Here is a 21,990-nt window from a genome sequence, read left to right as displayed (position 1 = left end):
GATGATGGCAATGATGGTGATAATGCTGATGATGCTGATGGTGATGATGCTGATGGCAATAATGGTGATGATGGTGGCGATGGTGATGATGCTATGATGCTGATGGTGATGATGATGATGATGGTGGTGATGGTGGTGATGATGGTGGTGATGATCATGGTGGTGGTAGTGGTGTAATGATGATGATTGTGATGACGCTTATGATGGAAGAAATTACCTGGTTGGTCACAGCATAAGCTCTGGTGTCTCTTGTTCTGTCATTGATTTTCTTCTAATTTCACTGAGCAACTAGTGTGAGCAAGTGGTGTGTGCTAGATGCTAGAAATGCCATGCCAACAATACTGTCCCGCTTCCCAGGTGGCTCAGGGTCCTGGGGCTGGGGGCACAGCAATTAAAGAGAGCCCCAAGCACAGGGGAAGGCACAGCGTGGGGGAGGGCTTCCCTGGAGAAGGAATGACCTGGTGACAGGCAAGGCCTAGGGGTGTCATAGTGGGTAGTGATGTGAAGGCAGAGGAGCCAGATGGTCCTGTATGTCCCACGTTTCATCCTGAGTGTGCCAGGTGATAGCAAGGGTTTTGCTCATTGGTTTGTCTGTTTTATTCCATGATCCAGCCATTTTGGTGGCACTGGGTACACTCCCAATTGTGTGACTGTCACCATGATCCATTGCCAGAACTTTTTGTCCTCAAGACTCTGTACCCATTAAGCCACCCATTTAGCCCTGGGGACAGCTGTTCTAATCTATTGATCTGCCTATTCTGAGCGCCCATTATTAGTGGAGCTGGCAGGATTTGTGTTTTTGTGCCCAGTTTTTTCCACTCAGCATGATGTCATTGTCCACGTCATAGGAGGTGTCAGACTCTCCCATGTTTAGGACTGAGTGACGCTGCACTGTGCAGACGTGCTATGTTCTGTTGACCCATCCGTTCACTGTTAATAGGCCCCTGGATGCTCCCACCTTCTGCTATGGTGGAGCACTGTGATGGGCGTGGATCCGCTGTCAAAGGCTTCCTAAGCAGGTGAGAGCAGGTGCTTAGAGCTGCCCTTAGAGTGGCAGGAAAACGAATGGGAGGAGCCATGTTGGGGGCAGAGAAGGCCATCAGGAGCATGCAGAGGAACTCAGTTGAAGCCAAGGTGGAGAACAGCGAGACCCAGCCATGGGCCCAATTCCTCACTGACCTGCTAGCAGTGCTAGGACCATAGCATTGCTCCCAGCCTTGACCAGCCTTTCTGGGGTCCAAACCCTTGATCATAGGAGGGGAGAAAGGTCACTGGCCATAACAGAAGCTGGGTCCGCACTGTCTCCATTCCCCACAGAGAGACCCCACCTGCTATGGCTTCTCTCTTTTGGCAACAGGAGCATTTATAAGGCTCTGGATTCACTCCCCGTGACGTGCCTGTGAAGGCAACTTCCTCTGATGGAGAGACTTTCTCCCCAACTCCTCTTTGCTCCCTGCTTGTCCCTTAGGAAAGCCTTCCAGTCTTCTCCCTTAGACCCGGCCCCTTACATGACTCGTGCTGTGCAGCGTCATCAGGATTTCCACTGGTAACTGACTGCTCTCGGTGCCCAGTCGGCCTCCTCACAAGGCTGAGCTCTGGCAGAGCAGGAGCCAGTGCCCCCCTCTCTGCAGGGTCCAGGCACCTGCATGCACACCTTACTGTGAGCAGGTGCTCCAGGGCACAGCGGGTGAGCAGGTGAACCAAGTGACCCGAGAGTGTCTGCGGGGGCCAGGGATCCACAGGCTAGCCCCGCTTCTCTCTGCAAGGCTAGCCCAGCTCCTCCACCATCTTTGGGTCTCTTTCCTGTGAGTCTGGTTTTCTTCCTTTGTTTCTCTGAAGTTGCTCGATCCTAATGGCAGGAGGTTTGAACACCAGCATTTTTTAGTTCCTGGTGTTGAAAGCTCAGCTTCCTCTTTGAGTTGATCCTAAAGAGACTCCTCCAGGGCCCACTCAGCAACAAGATACTCACTAGGACCCAGACGATGCCCAGATATCTTCCAAAAGGCCTAGAAGGCAGATTTTTTTCTTTTTCAGGGTTTAGGTGTTTGGGGAATTTCAAAACTGAATCTGTTTTAACAAATGGCAGTATATTTAAAAATAAACCTTCCGTCTGTTTTACTCACTTGGAAGCAGTTTTTACAACTGTTCCCAGAAGTCCTTGGGATGCAAGTGAAATTATTTGGAATTGGGAGAACTGAAATACTTCAACATATTAGAAATTCTTAAATATGTTCTTTACCACAGATGTTGGGGCAATGAATGCAAGTTGGCAGTTTATTCTTGGGTAAAATCTGAAGTCTCTCTGCAAGTTCTTGGGGCTAGAACTATTAAAATATTAGTGGAGAAGCTCCTTTGACGGTGATTAATGACCCACATTTGTTTAACATATTTGAGTTCACAAACACTTTCATTATCTTATCTTGGATTCCTCACATTGATTGGCATGGGATCTTCATTTTATTTCCTATGTAGAGATAAGATTTCTGAGGCTCAGAGACATCTAGTGACCTGCCAAAGAACACACAATAAAGAAACCAAAGCCAAATCCCATGTTTTCCCATTCCTAAGGACTTCTTTGGGAATTGAAGCTCTCTCAGGGTCTTAAGATGTGAAGGAAGAAACCAGAACCAAGAATCAAAGGGGTGGACATTAAAATCCTGGCCTTGAAAGAACTCTTCACCTGGCATTTCTCACCTGTGACATTAGCATGGCGCTTTCTCTCTGTGTCCTATGGGCTGGTGACATTGTCATAGCATCAGGTTCGCAAAGTGTCCTGGGAACCCAAGAAACCCAACCTCCCCTCCACCTGTAGTTGGAGGCAGCAGGGAGCACCACTACAGGTGGCCCAGGACCTCCTACCTGCCCTGGCCAGGTGGAGGGAGAAAGGGGCGTGCTGGAAACATGCATCATGGCCTGAGGCCGGGGCACGCTTTAAGGGAGGAGAAAGGAGGAAGTGACTCCTAGGACCTAGGAACCATTCATTCCCTGCCGTCCTCCTTCCTCAGAGTGAGCTCCTGGCCTCCAGGCAGCCTCCTGCACTTTCCGCCTCTGTTTCTGTGGGAACTCCCCTGCAGCTCCTGGGCTCTCACCGTGTGGAGAAAGGCCAACCTCCCCTGGGCTTCACTCTTCTGATTGTGGTCAGTGTGTCCAGCGTCTGCTAGAAGATCCCTTGGGTGGTCCAGGGCTGAGCCAAAGGGCCTCCACATTTGTTTAACATATTTGAGTTCACAAAACAAAGAATCTCTCTCAAAGCAAAGAATCTCCCCTTAAGAAGAGACTTCTATTTAGCAGCTTTTAGGACTTCTGCTTGTTCTGCGTGTTCATGATTTTTCTCACATATCTGATTTTGACTACGGCGAGATGCTGGGAACCTTAGAGTTCCTTAGCACTTAGTAGGGAACCTGGTTCGCGGGAGGGTCCAGGGCGAGGCTGAGCTCTGCTGAGCAGATGGGGAGATGGAGCTGATGGCCGGCCGCGGCCTTCTTGCCTCATTGTCTGCGGATCTCACGATGGGAGCGCTCTCCCCTGCTCATCAAAGTGGTCTCGCCAGTCATGGATTTGGTGCTCCCAGAAGCCTTTTAGAATAAGTCTGTTGAAGTTTTCTTTCCTTATCTTTTTTCCCCTAATACTCCTGCTGGTAATCTGAGTATCATTTCATGGAATCCATTGCTAATTTGGGGAAAAGAAAACCTGCAATGCCCTGCTGTTCAGCCTTGCATCACGAATCAGGCTGACAATCAGCCGTGGACACAGCAGTTTGGTTCCCTTCAGGCTTCTCCCTGGCTTTGAACAGTTTTGTAAACGTCTGTGTGATCAGGTGGTCCTGAGTGTGGTAGTCGGGCTGGCCTGGTGAACGTGCTTTGTCTCCTGGGGTGTTTTCTGGTTTGTAAAGCCTGGGACGGGGAGGCGAGTGGGCCTGGGACTTGGCTGAGCTCTCTCCTCAGCTTCCAAGCCTGGCCTGGTGGTTTTTAGGGTTTCTTTGAAGCTGCCTCTCCATCTTCAAATGAGGGCAGGCCCCCTTGTGTCCCCTTTGGACCAAACCACCCACCTGCTGCGTCTTGGAGACCCAATAGCAAAGCAGCTTACAGACCAAAGGAGTTTCTTTCCTTCTTTCTCTTTCTCAGAAGCGTCCCCTAGCCATACCTAGACCTGCCGTCATACCTGAGTGGAGCTCTGGGGAGGGGTCCAGGCAGCAGGGAGGAGCTGCAGAGGGAGGAAGGCCTCCCTGTGGTCCTGGGGGCCACACCCTCTCCTGGACACTGTTACCAAGGGAACTGCACCTGATTTGCTTTTTCTTCTTTGTCTTTCTGGGCCATGCTGGTTTGTGTTTTTATCTATCATATCAATCTTATTATTTAGACAATGTTTTGGCTTTCAAAATCTTCTCTATGGCTCTGTTTTAGACTCCAAATCACTGACATCTGTTCTTATCATTATGGTCCTTTCTCCTGACTCTGACTAAGCGATGGTCTCTTACTTCCTGAGTCGGAAGCTGACCTCATCACTTCTCATTCTGATCAATGTCAGATGTAAGCAATGAAGTTCCCTTATGGTTTTATCAACTCTTCCCCAGAAATTTTGCAAAGTAGCAATATTGTCATTTGTTTCTAAATATGTTATTTTTTTTTGCATTATTTTCTTCTTATCCAAAAGATTTTTTTAAAGAATTTAGATTCATAGAATTGTTATCCACCCTTTTGCAAATCGTTTCCACTTGTGTTGCCCCTGATCATAGAGCACAGCGGAAGGACTCCACACCCCATGTCTGTAGCTTCCTCCGTGACTTGATGGGTTCCTGTTCATTGGCAGAAAAGGGGCCCAGTGTTATTAAAGTCTGTACACCTCTCCACTTCTGCTTGTTCAGTCTAGCAGTTTCTGAGACTCCAAATGGAATGATCGGTTTATACATCTATCCTCATAAGAGTGTCCTGATGTATTTTGAAGCTGTTTATCTTTTGAGTGACACAGGTTGCGAGCGTCCCACCTTCTCAGTGGATTGCTCCTTCTGAGACATCTGCCTTTGCCCTGGTGTAATTTAGATTCCATTTGCCTCAACATGAAACATGTTCGTTCATTTTCTCCATGAAAAACTTTCCACCCCTTTGTTTCCAAAATCTCTTCATCTTTTGCTTTAAGCATGTGTCAACTAGACAGTAAATGCTGGGATTTTAAAAATCCATCCTCCACATAGCAGCCAGGTGATCCCACAAACATATGGAGATGCTATCACCCCCTTAGGTCGTTGGATGGCTTCCTGTTTCTCTGAGTAGGCCCTGCGCCCCTCCCTTCCCCTTGAGGGCCTAAGAGCCTGCAGGCGCCCCCCCACACTCCCCTATCTCAGCACAAGAGCCCTTGCTACCCTACTGTCCTCTTGGTACCCTCAGCCTGCAGGAGCTGCCTGCTGTCCCTGTCCCTAGATCTGTGCATGGCCATTAGCTGCTCGTCTTCCAGGCCTCAGCTCAATGGCTGTGTCCACTGCTGACCTCCCTCAGCATCCATCTAAAGAGACCCCATCCACTGGGCTCTGCTGTTTTCTGCATGTCCCTCCTCATCATCAGAAAGCCTCCTGTTATGTGTGACATCAAGTTCCATGACATCAGAGGCCCCACTGGTTTTCCCTGATGCAGCCCGAGCACCTGGAGCAGTATTTATTTAGTAGGTGCCCAGGAATCATTTCTAGAAATTCTCAGAAGACCAAATAGCTCACCCACCACCAGTGATGTACGGTTCTCATGATGGTGGTGATGATTTTGCCTCCCTCACCCCACGCCCACCTTCCAGGGTGAAGAGACTCCACGGCTCCAGGGAGTCTGGCTGGGGCTGTCCTCAGGAAGCTGCAGAGCCCCTGAGAGAACTTTCCACTCACCGCCACCTGGAAGCTCCCACATTCAAGGCTTAAATATTTATTAGGTTACTTTAATCAGGAATAAATACATGATTGAACAAAGTGTAATGCTCCCCACTTAGAACCCCCCTGGGGCTCCCCAATGCTCCAGTCACATCGGTCACAACAGAAAATGACATAGAAGATGCTGTACAGACATCTGGAGCGCAGAGGCACCAGGCCTCCAGGTGGAAGTCGCTGTCCCGGGTGTCACAGGTGTCACGATCCTTTCTCACATGCTGGCTGGTGGCTTTGGATCAGCCGTGGGAGATTGTCAAGGAAGCCACAAATGCCTCCTTGTATGAATACCCTGGAATCTGGTGACACAGCAAATCATGTAAACACAAATGCACGTACCACCAGCAGCACGAACTCATGGCCATGGACGCGCATGTGAGCAGACGTGAAGGGCCATGTGCACGTGCCCCCTCCCCAGAGTCCCTGGAAGGGGAAGAGTGAGTCATGAGCCGTCTGCAGCCGCCTGCCTTCCTGGCAGGATCCGACTGTCTGGTTCATCGCTCCTTCTCCGCCTGTGTTTTCACCCGTCTCCTTCAGCTGTATATGGCAAAATCAAGCCACTCAGGGCCTCCCCTCTTCCTGGAGCTCGGTATTTGCACTCATGTGGATACCAGACCCTTCCTAGGATAAAATGTGGTGTGAGTCAACTCCTTAGAAGTGATCACTTTCCTTCTTTTAAGAACATCCGGCCTTTCTTCCTGCCACGTCCAGCAGCCCTAAGCTCCATGCAGATCCCTGGACACGGCGCCCCGTCCCCTGCCCCAGCCCATCCCAGGCAGGCAGTCCATCTCTCCACGCGAGGCTGCTTTTACATTCCATGCTTTTCCACTCTCTCTCTGCCTCACTGTGACGCCTCGCTGGGGGCTGGGCTGAGTCACCCTTGTTTCCCTGTTTGTCCCCCACCTCACACAGGACTTAACACAGCACCTTTTTACACAGTTGTGAAGGAATCATTGGTTCCTTAACTCTGGCAAGGACCCCAGGAGCCAGAGAAGCTCTTTCTGTGCTGCAGACCCTGGCTGGGGCCCCTAGAAGGTGGTGAGTCCCAGGCCACCTTCCTTCCCCACCAGCCGCCACCCTTGCCCCATGTCCCCTGCCACATGGCTTTGGTGCAGGAGAACGCCAACGTCTCCTCCTGGTATGGAGGAGCTAGCAAGTCCGTCGGCTGGGGTTTAGTGTCAGCGGGTCTCTTACAAGGGAGGAGGTGTCACTCCGTAGGTCTCCATGGATGGCAGTGCGGCTCCCACCTGCTGCCCCCCTCCGCAGGCTGCGGTCCTCCTCCACCTTCCACCTCCATCTGCCAGTCGACTGAGGAACGCTTCCGGCGCAGTTTCTGGAAGAATTCCTCATCCTTCCCGTGCGTCACGTGCACATCCTTGTCTGCTGGGCTCTTTGAGACCTTGTCCCATCATTGAGACTTGACATGTCCTGTGTCACAGCCCTGGTCAGACACGGAGGAGGGGACCCTTTGGTCATGATGTGGATAGAGAAGGTGAGAGTTTGGGTCTCATGATGGCTTCTCCTGGCTGGAATTGGGTTGTCCAGGGGCTAGAGAATCCTGCCTTTTGCAAGATCCCAGGTGACAGTCAGAACCTCTGTGGCCTCGGGTGCGAGCCCGGGCATCTGCTGTGCCGCTAGTCTTCAAAGTACGGTGGCGATGAGAGCAGCGAGCTCTTCCTCTTGCTTCCACTGTACATCAGCGAGACGCTTTTCTTCTTCCGATCAAAGGGGCTGCTGTCATCCCCAGTCAGGGACAAGTAGGACGCGATGCTTTCCCGAAGGCCATAGCTGAAAAGGGACTCATCCACCCCAAGTGGGTTCCCTGCTCCCTCAGGGTCCTCCTGCAGTCTGTGAGTCAGAACAGGTGGCAGAGAACGGGAGAAAAGAGTAGGATATTGACAGAGAGGGGACAAGGGACAAAGAACAGGAAAAGGAAGAAAAAAAGAGAGCCTAGTTAATATCCTTTTAGCTTCTTGTTCTAATTCTGATTCTTACATTTCTTGGCTGTGTGATCTTAGACAAACCACTCAGCCTCTCTGAATTACTGTTTTCTCCAGTGCCTGTATCTTCCAACTGTAAATCTAAGTGAATTTTTCTTTGAGAAAGAGCAGTTTCATTCATCTCCTAGCCAATTCTGATCTCTGATTTTCTTTGAACTTACCCATGGGATGAATTTTGATTTCTGTTCAGTTTATAAGATAATCCACCAATCACAAATGATGGATATTCACCTCAAAATTTAATGGCTGGCAATGGAAAAAAAAACAGACTAAATCAGTGGAAGATGTTTTTCTCTTAGCAAAACTGAGTCACCTCAGTTTTGTCATGTTTAAGTTCCATGAGTGAGTCTTAAGTACTACTAAATGACACAGGTTGGCTCCTGCGTTAGTCTAGGGCCTGTGCAATCGGGAAAGCAAGGCGGCGTCCCTGCTGAACAATGCCTTCTAGCTTTCAGCAGGGACTCCTAAGGACAAGGGGACTGAGGGCTGTGGTGGGAGTGGCCAATGACACCAGGCCACGGCTCTCCACGCCATGTCGGGCTCACACGCTCAGGGGACACCCACACACCTGGAGGCTCTCTTCCAGTCGAAGGTCTTCTGGCGCAGGGTGACGGGGGAGCTGGAGGCCCTGGCTGCTGGGGCGGGCGTGCTCTGCGTCAGGCAGGGCGTGGTGAGCACACAGCACAGGCCATCAGCCACCTCTGCAGGGGGAAGCAGACAGGGTCAGGCCCAGGGAAGCCGTGGCCAGGGTGGAGTGCAGGCCTGAGCACCATCTGGTCCAGCTCCGGGACCTTGGCATGGGAAATAAAGGCAGGGACTTGAAAGGGGTGTGGAAGGTAGTGGCCAGGCTGAGAGTCACACACCCAGTCACTGGAGGGCTGCTAAGGTGCCCTGAATGTGCGGCACACTTAGCTAGGCCCAGGCAGCCGGAGGAGCTGGGGACCCGGAAACCAGTGGTAGCTGGAGAGAGAGCACCTCAGCTGTCCCTGAGAGTCAGCTTCACTCTGATGGTAAATTGACCTCTCTGAGCCCCAGTTTCCTTGACTACACAAGGAGAACAATGAGGACAAGTGAGGACAGCTGGCAGGGCACCCAAGGAGGGCCAGGGCTGCACCTGGCAGCAGAATTCTCCTGTGCACAAGAACAAGAAGCTGCTGAGTCCCCAAAGTATACAGGAGGCTTTGGTGGTGCTCAGGTGTATCAAGTACATCTCCAAGGCAGGAAGGAGGGTAGAGAAAACAAGGGGGGAGGGAGGAGGGGGGGAGGGAGAAGGAGGGGGAGGAGGAGGGAGGAGGAGGGAGGAGGAGGGGGAAGGAGGGGGAAGGAGGGAGGAGGAGGGAGGAGGAGGGGGCGCAGGAGAGACGACAGCCCCAGAGCATGGAAGACACTGAGGCAGGGAGAAGACAGGGAAAGGTAGAGCAGACGATGAAAGGTTCGGAAAGATCCCTCTTCTAGCCCTGGAGTCTCATGCAGAAAGGGAAAGAAATTTAAGCAAGCCCCTTTGGCTGGTATGAAATGTCTAAGCCCCGGGGGCCCCATCTCTCCAGGTGCATTAAGGTGCAGGCTCCATGTGTTCCAGAAGCCTCCCCTAGCCCATCATCAGAGACAGAGACAGAGGTTCTGAGCAGCCTTATTCAGGCTGAGGATTCTAGTGCTTTCCTTCTCCTAGGGAGATGCCTGACCCCGAATGTGAGGCACTGCTGTGTCTGCGGCCCTCAGCTGGCCCATGGTCAGAGGGCAGGAAGCAGGCCACGGCTCCGAGAGCCCTGCCCCCACCTGAGGGGCTCACAGGGGGGCCTGCCCAGAAACCAGTGGAAGCTGGAGGGACAGCACCTCAGCAGTCCCTGGCCGTGTCCCTGTGCCTGCTCCTGGCCTCCCCTGTGACTACACTGACCTCAGACGTCACCTACGAGGGTGCGTGCAGGGATGTGAGGTGGACTGTGGGGTCAGTGCGAAGCCTGGTTGACTGTGCATCTAAAACAATTAGGGGGTAGAGACCTAAGTGACCCCCCCAGCTCATGAAAGAGGAAGACAAAGCCAGATCCAGAGCCCAGCAGGCAGGGCAGCCCTGCGGTGCCCCCCTTAGCCACACTTAGGTAACTAACAGACGTGGAGGAGGAGAGGCAGTGACACAGGAAGGACACAGGAGCCCTGCTGAGCTGGTGCCGCCTCTTCATCTCACCAAGGCCCCTCTCTGTGTTCATTCAGTATCTTAGGCCCATTCTAGAGATGAAGAAGCTGAGGAGGCCATGGACACAGAATGTGGCCAAACCCTGTCTCATGGATTTGGGACCAGGTTCTCATTCCAAAGCAGGTCAGTGTCCCTTAGGAGGAGAAGACAGATCTTCCTCGGCCTCCCAGAGGTGACACTGGTCTGGTTCACTCCCCTCCACACAGCTCACTGGAGTGCTCCATCCTCTCACTCCTCGGGCTCCGGAGACCCTGCTTTTAGGGTCCCCTGCTCCTGATGTCCCTGGCCATGTCTTAGAAGAGCACAGAAAACATCTTGTATTTTCAGACCATTTCAGTTAGTTGCAGAGGTGAACCTGTGGCTGCCACCTGTCAACCGATGCTAGGGCCAGGGTCGTCTCTCTGGAAGGCACTTGCTCTTTACAGCCCTGCCTGTGGTGCAGCAGCCCGAGCGGGCGTGGTGTTCCTAGCCACAGTCTCTTGGCCTCCTGGTCTGTGAGAGCTTTGTTGGGGCAGCATTCATTTCATGTTTGCTTTTGTCTATGCAAAATTTATGGTCTGCACACCCCTCTGATGATTGTTATTAAAAGCCAAATACCACAACCAACCTTCACTCCTACCCAGCACAATCGGCTGTTTCCAGGACGCCCTTCCTCTTTCATTTTGAACTAACTGCGAGGTTTTCGGGTATCACAGAGGCCATATTTGTAATCATTTATTTTGCATCTGCCACAGGCGCCAGGCTGGGCTGCACATGGCACAAGAAAGATTATGCTTGATAATCATTCAGTCCCCTGCTGGGGCCACTGTCACCACCTTCCAGGAATGGGAAGCAGAGGAGGTGGGGCACTTGCTCTAGCCCCCCCAGCCTGGGCCCCAGGGTGGGCCTGCGTCTCCCAGCAGCCACTGCTTCCATATCACCCGCCACTTTATAGGCCAAGGATGTCACCCAAAGGCTGCATGAGTTCCTTTCTCCTTGAAAAGGCCTTTGCTCTTCTGATTCAATACCCTGACTCCTAAAGAGTGCTGGCAAGGTTCCTCAAGGTGAAAGGTCAGGCACCTGAACCCTAGGGGAAGCCGCTAACAAAGTGAGAAGGGCTTCTTCCCTGGCTCCCCCCAGTAGGACAGAGCAAGAGAGGGGGGAGGAGCAGCCCCACTCGAGAAAAAGTGGGTACCACTCAGTAAGTCCTCAAGGTCATGGCCATGTCCTCTCCTTAGCACCTCCAGAGAGTTGGGACAACTGGTGTCTGCATTGTGTGGGAAGAAAGTGGGGCAAAAAGAGGCAAATATGCAGTCCAAGGTGGCCCAGCTCCCAGTGAGCAAGCAGAGCTGGAAATAATCACTGAGGTGCCAGAACCAGCTGTTGGAAACTCAGCAACTGTTTACAATTGTTCCTTCGTCCAGGGGGCAAATTCCAACTCCTGAGCTGGCATTCAGGACCTGCACAGCTGAATCCCACTTTCTGTCTTCTGACTCTACCCTGACCCATCACTCTATCAGAACTAGCCATGCTTCTACCATCTTGGAAGATGCTCCCTGTCTTAGTCTCCCCGTCTAGCAAGCAATAAGCAAGTTAATAAAATAGATGCCTCATCCTTAGGATCTCTTTAGGAAACACAGACCAGCATGCAATCACCTAGGCCACACTGCACAGTTATCAGAGCGCAAGGGAAAGGAACCCTGGAACACTGGGACAGGAGGACTGGCCAACAAAGTCTCACTGCTAGGCTTCATCCCAGAGGTGGCCCATGTTGGCCTTGGAGGCTGAAGAGGGTTCTGACAAGCAGAGAAGGGGCAATGAGTGGGACTTCAGAACAGAGTCCCGGAAAATGCAGGGCCACTTAAAGAGCTGCCAGCTGTCTGTGTCTGGGATACAGGAGCAAGCTGGATTGTGGGGTTTATAGGTGGAGAGAGGGTGGATTTGAGGTGAGGTGCATTGTACCTACTAGGACAAGGCTCAGAGGCTCTTGTACTCTGAGTTAACATAGTAAGAAGTCAGAATGGGCAGAAAGCAAGAAAAAAATCCCTGGCTTCTATTGGGGAGCTAGGCCCACCCGAGGCTGTGAGACTGCAGCAGGCAGTGCAGAGGGGCCTCCTCCTCCAGTCCCAACTGTTTCTTACCTGAGTAGTGGTTGACCAGGTCCTCCAGGCACTGGAAGGTGAGCCTTGGGGAGATGTAGTACCAGTTGTTTGGCAAGCGGAAGATGCGATAGTGCTTCACCTGCCTGTGTCTCACCGACAGGGAGTAAAAACCTACAGGAGGAGAAGGACAGGTTAGTGGCTCTACGTGTTCCCTCCCAAGGGCAGCCAGCTGACTGGCTCATCTCCCCAGAGGCACATAGCTGCTCACTCTTGGTCTACTGCAGTGACACTGGGAGGTGGCACCCTGTCAGGACCAACAGCCCCACCTGCCTTGGACCCCTCAGTTCAGATGTGGTTCCCAGTTTAGAACCCAGGGCAGCTGTTATTTTAGCAGCCCCCTAATGCACTCAAGAATGGTTCTTACTGTCAGCCTGGGTTTCCAAGCACAGAGGCCTAGTCCTCCTGTTCTTTGAGGTGAACGTTGTGGTGCTATCTTATCCATGTGACTCCTGAGGCCACCTTGACTGCTTAGAGTTCGGTTGCCACCTATAGATCCAGGCCGTGCAGACCCTGACTGCTTCCTAGTGTGCACTGAGGTGTTTGTGCCACTGCTTTCCTCCCTCGGCCCCTGTCCCACGGACAGGGGGGTGCTTACAGCCAGGTCCCCTTTCCTCATCCCTACCCCCCTCTGATTTAAGCTCGACTTTCTCAGGGATTAGAGCAAGTGGCAGTGCCTGGGTGTCTGCGAGTGTCTCTAAGAAACATGTGAAAGATGACATTTCTCCTTCAGCGTCACAGAGTGGTGACCAACACAAGCTGGTAAGAGGAGAAGCTCAGGCACGTACCAGCAGCCTCTTAGCCTCAGCCCCCCAAATGGAGCATTGGGAATTGGACTTGGTTGATGTTTAAGGATCCCCCTGCTCCATCTCCTGGGGTTCTAGGAGTGGAAAGTGCTCAAGAGGTGGCAAGAGGGGCAAGGAATGGGCATTTATCGAGTCTGTGTCCTGGGTGGGGGACTAAGCTACTTCCAGGCAACATCTCCTTGACTCTCAGAAAGGGCATGTGAGGTACTGTCCCCAAATATTTTCTAGATGGAGAAATAGAGGCTCAGACATCCTGAGTGAGCGTTCAGAGGCACCCAGCCGGGGATTGGCCGCTCTGGGGTGTAAGCTTTGCTTTCAGCAAGATCCTGGTCCACCCTGGGGCACATAGTTACTTGTCAACCCTGCCCTTTGAGTCACCCACTGTGATACTTCTTGTTATTTCAACTGGAACTGGAAATACAGTAAGCCAGTCCAGGGCAGTGCCTGAAAAATCATCAGAACTTTGCACCCCCAGTGGGCAGAGTCTGCCACCCTAGCCCCACCCTGCCCCACTGCAGATCTGCTGGGGACCTGGATAACTGCAGATGTGCTGTGGCGCCCAGTGGGGGCTCCCTCCCCTGGCCATGCCGCAGGGCTCTGAGCTGGGTATCCTTCCTTGGGGGCCCAACACATATGCCATGTTTGGCCTCTGCTTGACTTTGTTGTCCTCTGGTTCCTTCAAGTATCTGACAAGAGTTGTTGTGGGACGTTAGAATCCCCTATGTTCCATCTGTGTTTCCCCCAAGCCAGGCTGTGCTCATCTTGGTGAAGACTCCAGTGCCAGGTGGTCCCGGCCCTTGGTGGGTGCCTGGTAAATACTTAGATACTGCGTCTTTTCTTCCTTGACAGGAAGTGAATAAGAAGCAGGCTAAGGACTTGCCAGATCTCCGCTATTCGAATAGTTGCTATTACGATCACCAGTGGGGGAGCCCTATCCATCCAGGGTTTTGTTCCTGTGACATGAAGCTGTTACTATATCCAAGAACAGTGCTGTCCTTAATGCCTGACCTGAGGCTAAGAGAGAGAGAGAGTAATTCATGTATGAAACTAGAACTTGGAACTCCTGCTCTGAACCACAGAAGCGCCCTGCTGTCTGCTCAGTTGATGCAGGAAATTATGATGATAAAAGTCTGGTGAACAGGCAAACAGGCACATGGGCTTGTCCCCTCTGAGAGGCCCAGAGAACACTGATCTCAAGGCCTTTCACACAGCAATGACACTACAAGAATTATTACATTTGAATCTCACCACCTTACAAGGGGAGGTTCTCTCCACCTCACAGATGAGAAATCTGAGTTCAGAGAGGTAAACCCGTGCAAGCCTCAGGGCTGATGTCTACAGGCTGGGCCATGCCATTGTCCACTTCTGTGTGCTCAGCATGCTGCCCATGCCTGGGCCATGGTAGTACCCAGGGCCATGGTAGTACCCAGTCACCTGCTCCCTGTTTCTGGGCCCCTAGCTATCATGCTGGCCTTGCTGTGGGCGGGTGGACGTGGCTGCAAGGAGCTAACCACCTAACCACCTACACCCATGTGCACACGTAGGCAGGAGGGGCAGCCAGGAGTAAGGGCCTGCCTGTCTGAGCCGGGCACGGAGAGACGGGCTGCTCACCTTTCTTGGTCTCGCTCTCTCGGATCATGAAGGAGCCGACCTTTGTGTCTGGCAGCTGCAGCAGCTCCTCCGCCTTCTCCCTGCCCAGCCCTTCGAACAGCCACCTGAGACACAGGAGGACAGCTGTGAGTAACCTGCATGTGCCCTGCCCATAGAACCTAGAGACAGCTAAGACCAAATGTGAAGTTGAAGTCTAGGTACTGTGAGGATGATGGGGTGTCGAAGAGGAGGGACATCAGCTATTCATTCACTCATTATTCTTTCCTTCATTCATGCACTTCTATGTTCTAGATTTCATATAAAGTTCCCAAGTGCCAATCGCTGGCCAGGTGTTAGCCTGGACAATGATCCAGGAAGCATGGGACCTCTCAGCCTGTCCCTCCAATGCTTGCTGGAATATGCACCATATGTAATGTGTAGCACATGCCGTTATACAGGGTCCTCTGTGGCTGTGGCAGTCGGCCTTCCACATACCACCTTGCACTCCGCGATAGCCACGCTCCCTGTGCCCTTGTCTTGTGGGTTTCACGGTGGCATCCAGGAGGTTGGGCTTGGCATATGCTTGTGAGTAAGAAGGAAGAGACGAGAGGTGGCATGTGGAGACCCCACAAACAAGCCCTGCTGTGCCTCCATCTGATCTCCAGCACCCTCCATTCTCATGCGTTCAGACACTCGTCATCGCGCCAGGGGCTTCCTGTGTTCTTTGCTTTTTTCACCAAACAGTAAGACACGGTGGTGGCACTCTGGTAGCTCACTTTTGGAGTGGGGGTTTCGCACCCACAGGAGACCTGATGCTCTTGAGTCCTCCTGGGAAGCTTCTCTGGGCACAAAGGAATCTGTGTTCCAGGTGAACGGGCTCTTTGCAGACCAGGTTCTGCCAGACCTCAGCTGGGCAGGAAGTGCCTCAGTCGCATGTGGCTGGGGCACATGCAGACACAACTCCCATCTCTCAGGTCCAGATCGGTGTGTGCTGTAGCAGGCGTTGGTATGCTACTGTCTCGGAAGGCTTTAACGTTCTCCAGGGCACAGGAGCAGATCCAGGTCAGCAAAGCCTGTCTGTCGTCTGAGTGCCCTGAGGGCCAGGTGGGAAGACCCATAGGTTCTGTTTGTTCATGTATGTGCTCGTCACTGTGGTCACTTTTGCTGCTGGGATCATGATCATGCTGTATTTGGCCAAATATTTCAACTATTCCCTTAGTTCTGCACAGTGCATAAAGTACTAATTATTTCAGTGTATGCAACAAATACTCATTTATTCAAGTTCTTACACAAAAGTCTACTTAGAAAGGGGAGGACAACAGATGAGGAACAGCAGCCATATAGGAATACTAACTGTATTTGTATGTTACACTATGTTAAGCACTTTAACCCTAATCCTCACCTCAACTCCCTGAAACAGGGACATTATCCTGCTCACAAATGAGGATGCTAAAAGTCAGAATGATTAAGTAACTTGTGCACGTTACCATATCAGTGATTGAGAGAGTAAAATTAGAATACATTTTTCTGGGACATGCAATTCCACAGCCTCTATACTTCACTGCCCTTTTATCTATTCTGTATTTTAAGAAATGTCAATGCATCAACTAGATCAGTTGTCCTGTAGGGTCCTGTAGGTTGTTTGTCTGGGTTCCCACCACCCCGGCCCCTGCCAGCTTCAGTCCCACATCTTCAACATGAAGTGTCAAGGTGCATTTGCTAAGGAATGAATGGATCAAAGACCAGCCCCTGATGTGGAAGTGTGACTTGGGTTTCTTTCAGAAAGTGACTCTTGTGTTCAGTTTCATCAGCCTCAATATGGAAGTGTTTTCTGTATTCGTGATTAAGATCATCAATACTGAAATCAATGTACTCAATTCCAGTCTTCCGAGTATTTGTGTGGTCATCTCTGCCTCACCAGAAGGGCGTGTGGCTCTGGACAAGAAGCCATTTCATATTTGGACAGTGGTCTTTCCTTCCTTCCTTTCTGTTTTCTCTACGCTGAGCACTTCTTGGCTGAGGTCTGATCTTGCTAATTTGAGAGGTGAGAAGACAGTGGCTGGATGAGGTTAGGTAACTCCCAAGGCCCTTTCCCTAGAAGGAGGGAGCCAGGTTGTGAGTCCAGGTGTGCTATGCTGTAGAGCCACCAGGGGCTGCCCCAGCCATCCCTGCACCACTACAGGAGGAAATACCGCTTCCCTCTGCCACGTCCGAGGTCTCCATGATCCTCTTCTGTTTGGCTCGTCTGCTCCTCTGTGGGTGTGTGGGCATGTCGGGCAGGGAGCACTCTGTGCCTTTGGATGTGGAGTTGACGAGAATGTGGCTCTTTGCAGAGTCTCGCTGTGAAGTCTGGCATTGCTGCAGGAACTACTTGAACATTAGCCTTCTCGTTTTCCCAACAGCCCTGCACTTGGGTCATGGTATTACATGTCACTATTACCATCATTCTGTGTTGTGCTTTCTTTTCGACAACTAATGATTTCAGAAACCTAAGCAGCCTCTGCTCCCTCACCTGGGCAGAAAGTGACAGAGGCAGGACTTGAACCCAGATGGCTTGAGCTGATCCACCTCCCTGCCTCCGGTGGTAGGGCACTCGGAGTGTCGGTGCTGAGCAGCAGCAGCACCTCATTCCAGCTGAAGAGCCCAGCTCCCTCATTTCACTCCAGGGAACCTAAGTCCCCAGGTGGAAGGGATAGGTCCCAATCTGCATCATTCCCGAGGGGCAGAGATGGGGGGTGGGTGCCCTTCTTGACCCAGTGTCTTCCTTGCCACTGCACCATGCTGGAATCCCTGCCTGCCATCTCCTGAGCCACCCACATAGGCAGCATGATGTTTAATGATGACGAATGTACTCACCCGTGGTAAACTCTGGCCACACAGATTCCCGGGATATAACTCTCCCGACCAGTGCTAAGAGAAATGGCTTTCCACCAGCCTCCTTCACTGTCAGAACAGAAAGACAAGATCAGGATGGGTAAATGGACAAGTGAACAGGATCAGCAGAATTACCCCATGGCAGCTGGGGACAGTTCTCTTCTAAGATCTGCCATTGCCCAGATGGACCAGAATTTCTCAATTTGGGAATTGAGTGCTTAGTGGGTGCAGGCATGCATTCATGCATGTGTGTGTGTGCACACGCACACACATGCAACAGACACCCCCATTCAAGCTAGAAGCTAGCTTGGAAGCATTCCCACTTAATAGAAAAAGCCACCTTCAGGGATCAGCAGCTGATGTTCTCAACTGCTATGCTATAGTTGGAGGCTTTTAAAAACCAGTGCTTACTGGTTTGATTTGTACCCTGAAATATAACCAAAGATATTCTGTGTGTCTATATCAATGAGGATCCAAAGAAAATGGATCTACAGACTGTTTGGCATCACACTGAAGAGACAACAGGAATAGGAGGCAATGCTGTCTGTCATCAAAGTGTTTTCAGACCCTGGGTCTCTCTGCCCAGCTTGTGCTGGCACAGGGTAACTGCACATGTGGCGGGGGATGAAGCCAATACGAGAAGCAGAATTGGGATCATAAAAGTCTCAAAGCCTAGTTATAAACAATTAGATTTTAGCCAGCAGTCCATGGGGAGCCATTGAAGGTTTCAGAGCCCAGCAACATAAGGGGTAGGGTTGCAGTGTGGGCCAGACTTCTCACCCCACAGTAGGATCAGGGCCCATGTGGAACTGGACGACTATAGCTAAAAATCTAGTGCTTCCCCTCCAAACTGAGGTTCTCCTGTTTTGAGGATTATAAAAGTTTTGAAAAGCTAACTCACTCAGAAATCACTCGCAGTTTCTCCCCACGGCGGAATATTGGGGGGCTGATGTCAGGAGATGGGTAGTCACTCAGCACCGCGAGGAAGTCACTCTCCAGTCCTAGGAAATGAAGCAGAGGGGCGTTTTGATTCACAGGAAGGAAGCGCAGCCCCGGCAGTCAGTGGGGACCTGCCCAGCTGCTGCGGGTTTCCCTGGAGACACCTCCTCCTGCACCCAAGTGCCCAGGGCCCCCTGTAGAGGGTGGTGCAGTGCTCGAGGACCCCTGAGGCCAGCCACACGCCCCTGTTCTCAGGCCTGCCTCGGCCCTAGTGTTCTCATCTGAGAAATGGGGATCCAGAGCCTGTGAGCTGAAGTCAGAGCTGGCTTCAGGGTCTGTCCCAGGCCTCCATCTCTCCGTCTTTACAACAAGCCCCATCTCTGTTCTGGGGCCCCTCTGAGATGAGATAAAAGAGTGAGGCACCATCCCACGGGTGACAGAATGCTAGCAAACATCCCTTCTTGTTACTGTGGCCCCAGCTGCCCAATCTGGGCTTGTGTGTCTCAGATCTGTGACATGTGAGTGTCAGGGGGTGAGGACAGATGAGTTCTGAGGACCCTCCAGATCAAGCGGCTATTAACCTAGAGGCTGCAGAACACTTCTTCCTTACAGAGTGTGGGACCCTATGTGGGCTATCTCATTAATAGTGACTTTTGTTGGGGGTGGACGTGTTGGAAGAAAAAACGAAGGACCTTTTATTATGTGTATATTGAAAATAATTTTAGTAAATTTTGGAAAGGGAAAGAATGCTATTTGGTTCATGTGAGCACAACTTACTCTGGAGATGTGGTGATAAGACGTGAATTTCCTTTCTGATGCTAGCGGTATCTGCTTTGCATACTTATTGGCTCGCCATAGTTCACAAGCATTATACGCAGGGTGAAACGGGTACATTTTGGGGAAATGATATGGCTTGCAAAGCAGCAGCAGCCATAACTGCTGTGGCTGCTGTCACTCCACCTGGCAGCCAAACTCCCAGATCTGGTGACGACTTTATTCATTCATTTGGTAGCTATTTAGTGAGCATGTACATGAGCCAAGCATCTATGAGAAAGGCAACCCTTGTCCTCAAAAGGGGCTCATGGTCTAGAAAGCACACCCACAATCATGGGAGGAGCCATTTCTGTTCCCTCACCCCAGGAATTTCTGGAGAAATCCCAGCACTCAGTTGTGCAGTCTGGGTAGCCCATGCAGGCCACTTTCCAGGATCCAGACACCCTGCTGAGCACCCCCTCCCTACCTCCTACAATGCACGTACCCTATAGCCTCCAACTCTTAAATCTCATGGACAGACTGAGTCAAAGGAGGCTGAGCTCAAGGATGAGTAAGAAGGGTAAACAGGGCTTCCAGTACAGGGTTTGGTCATCAACTGATAAATGAATCAGGAGGAAGTCATCACAGTGGAACAGTACGCTCAACTGTGCTGCTCATTTGAGGAAAGCAAGTCACTGACAATAAACTACGTAAAAGTAAGAGTTCCTGTGTGAGAGATGGAAACCAAACGTGACCTTTGGTGTTCTTGCGACCCTTGGAGGAAGGTCAGGGCTCCTAGGAAGCAGCAGGGTCTGGCCACAGAGAAGTGACTTGTTGAGGCCTCTGGCCCATCTTATATCAAGCCTTGCCTGAGCCCCAGGGATTCTCCCTCACATGTTGCTTCTTTGGATTCAGAAAGGGGTCCTTCCCTTGTACTGTCCAGACACACCCCAGTATTATATTGGGTCTGAAGCCAGAAGTCCTGAGTTCTAATAAGGGGTGGGGATGGATTTGGTGAGGCATGAAGCTTGTGCAGACTTGGAGGTCCTCCAGATTTGAAACTCCAAATGCAAAATGAGGCACAGGACTTGGAGGGGGTTCTGCTGGGGAAGGCCCAACAGCACTGGATCTGCTTGGCTTTCTGGCAAATCTGCCTGGACTCTAAGGCCAACTGTACTGAGGTGAAGTGACTGAGTGTGGACACACCCTTCTGTCTGGGCCCTGAGTTTCCTAGTCTGGAAAATGGCAGGTTAGAAATGCCTTCAAGATGGAAACCCTTCTTCCTGGTCTAATGATGACTGAATCTGAAAGGACCATTTATTAACCAAGCTGCTGTGGCTTAGGTGCCAGGCTCGCCAGGCTCCTTGGGCCTCAGAGCCTCTGTGTGGGCTGTGCCCTCTGCCTGCATACACAGGTGCCCCCTCATCCTCCCTTGCCCACTTGTAGCCTCCACAGAGAGGGCTCAGCCTCTCATGGTTCTATACCCACTCTCTGGCATTCTCCTCTGAAGTCAAGATACCAGGTTGCATTTTAATGTTTGTGTGACTATCAGGGCAATGTCTGTCTCCCCACCTGGCAGTGCATTCCAGGAAAAGCCCATGTGTCTTCTGGGTCTTGCAGCCCTGAGCCCAGCAATGGGCCTGTCCCTTCAAGGTTGCTCAAGGCATGTGTATTGAATGCAGACGTGGAGGAACCTCTGTGCACTGTGTCCTCAAGGATGGCCTTTGTGCTGTATTTTAAAGCTGGTCCAGGAGAAAGGGGACTATACTGTGGCTTGAAGCAGGGTGAGCAGCCATCCCAAAGCCCCTTGTGAAAAATAAGCATTGAAATGAGAGTCCCTGGACACGAAATCTGGGACAAGAATGGAGCCTTGAGATGCAGCCTGCGGCAAGAGGGACGAGGAGCTTGCGGTTTGGATGTGTGGTTCAAGAAATAAAAACAACCATCCCTGGTGATGTTAAAAACAAGACCCAACAGAAACAAGAACCAGAGCAAAATCCAGTATAACCAATTGTTCCAGTGGAGGAAAAGGGGCTCATGGGGTAGTAAGTTTCAGTTTTGCAATGGCAAAGAGAGGTTTCCTGTGGAATTTCCACAGCAGGGATGTTTTTGTATCTATAACGTTTAAATATCACTGAGGCAACCTTGTATTTGGGCTTTTGTTTAAAGATTAGATAGCTTCTACCTGGTCCTTTGCAAGGGAATTGACATCCCCTTTACCATCAGCATTAGAGAAACAGGACAAAGGCATCGGCCAGAACTGAAGCCTGGTGTGCCCTCTGTGGGGGCATGGTGGCCTTTCTGAGCAAGTGCTTGTGCCAGGGTCCCTTCTAAGTCTTGTCTGAGCTTTGGTCCCCACAGTGAAATAAATACAAGGTAAGATATTTCCCTTTGCTGCTCAAGTTCAAACACATTCAGTACTTCTGGAGCCCTTGGCATTAAGGACAGCTGCCCATTCAAACCAGACTAGATCAATGAGCTACACAGAGAGAGGCCGGAAGAAGCGGGTGGGATTATCGCAGTCTTAAGGAAACAAATTAAGGGTAGAAATGTGTGCTGAGCAGGAAAGAAATCCAGGGAGAATTTTCAGAAGAGCTTTATGGAAAGAGAATGGGCTTCGAAATAATCAGACCTGGCTTAAATCCACCTCTACCACTTAATAGCTCTGCGATTTGGGGACAGATTTATTTTTAATGAATCTGGCCTTGATTTCTTCATGTATGAAAATGAGAAATATCAAAATTTGTCTCCTGTGGTGGGGTCAATGTCCATGGTGCTTCACAGTGACTGGCAGGGC

The 21,990-nt window shown here is 51.3% G+C and overlaps 2 protein-coding genes across 4 annotated transcripts in view; one reads left to right on the top strand and one right to left on the bottom strand.

Annotated features, from left to right (window-relative positions):
- Tg (thyroglobulin) overlaps positions 1–21,990 on the top strand; it is a 219,550-nt gene that overhangs the window by 133,039 nt on the left and 64,521 nt on the right. The gene's annotated exons all lie outside the window — the stretch shown is intronic.
- The window catches only part of Sla (Src like adaptor), a 33,456-nt gene continuing 17,353 nt past the window's right edge, over positions 5,888–21,990 (bottom strand). For all 3 annotated transcript variants that reach the window (XM_046449070.2, XM_058580874.1, XM_046449069.2), the window contains 6 exons: positions 18,403–18,502; positions 17,484–17,570; positions 14,649–14,752; positions 12,214–12,345; positions 8,471–8,603; positions 5,888–7,750 (listed from right to left, as the gene is read on the bottom strand). In XM_046449070.2, coding sequence (XP_046305026.1) covers positions 7,537–7,750; positions 8,471–8,603; positions 12,214–12,345; positions 14,649–14,752; positions 17,484–17,570; positions 18,403–18,502 — 770 coding nt within the window. In that variant the 3' untranslated portion in view covers positions 5,888–7,536. The remainder of the gene's footprint in view (positions 7,751–8,470; positions 8,604–12,213; positions 12,346–14,648; positions 14,753–17,483; positions 17,571–18,402; positions 18,503–21,990) is intronic.

The sequence above is a fragment of the Marmota monax genome, unplaced genomic scaffold (genome assembly GCF_021218885.2).
Source record: "Marmota monax isolate L192 unplaced genomic scaffold, Marmota_monax_Labrador192_F-V1.1 WCK01_AAM20220418_F8-fsc00073, whole genome shotgun sequence".
NCBI lineage: Eukaryota > Metazoa > Chordata > Mammalia > Rodentia > Sciuridae > Marmota > Marmota monax.
This window is presented reverse-complemented; position numbering and strand designations above follow the sequence as displayed.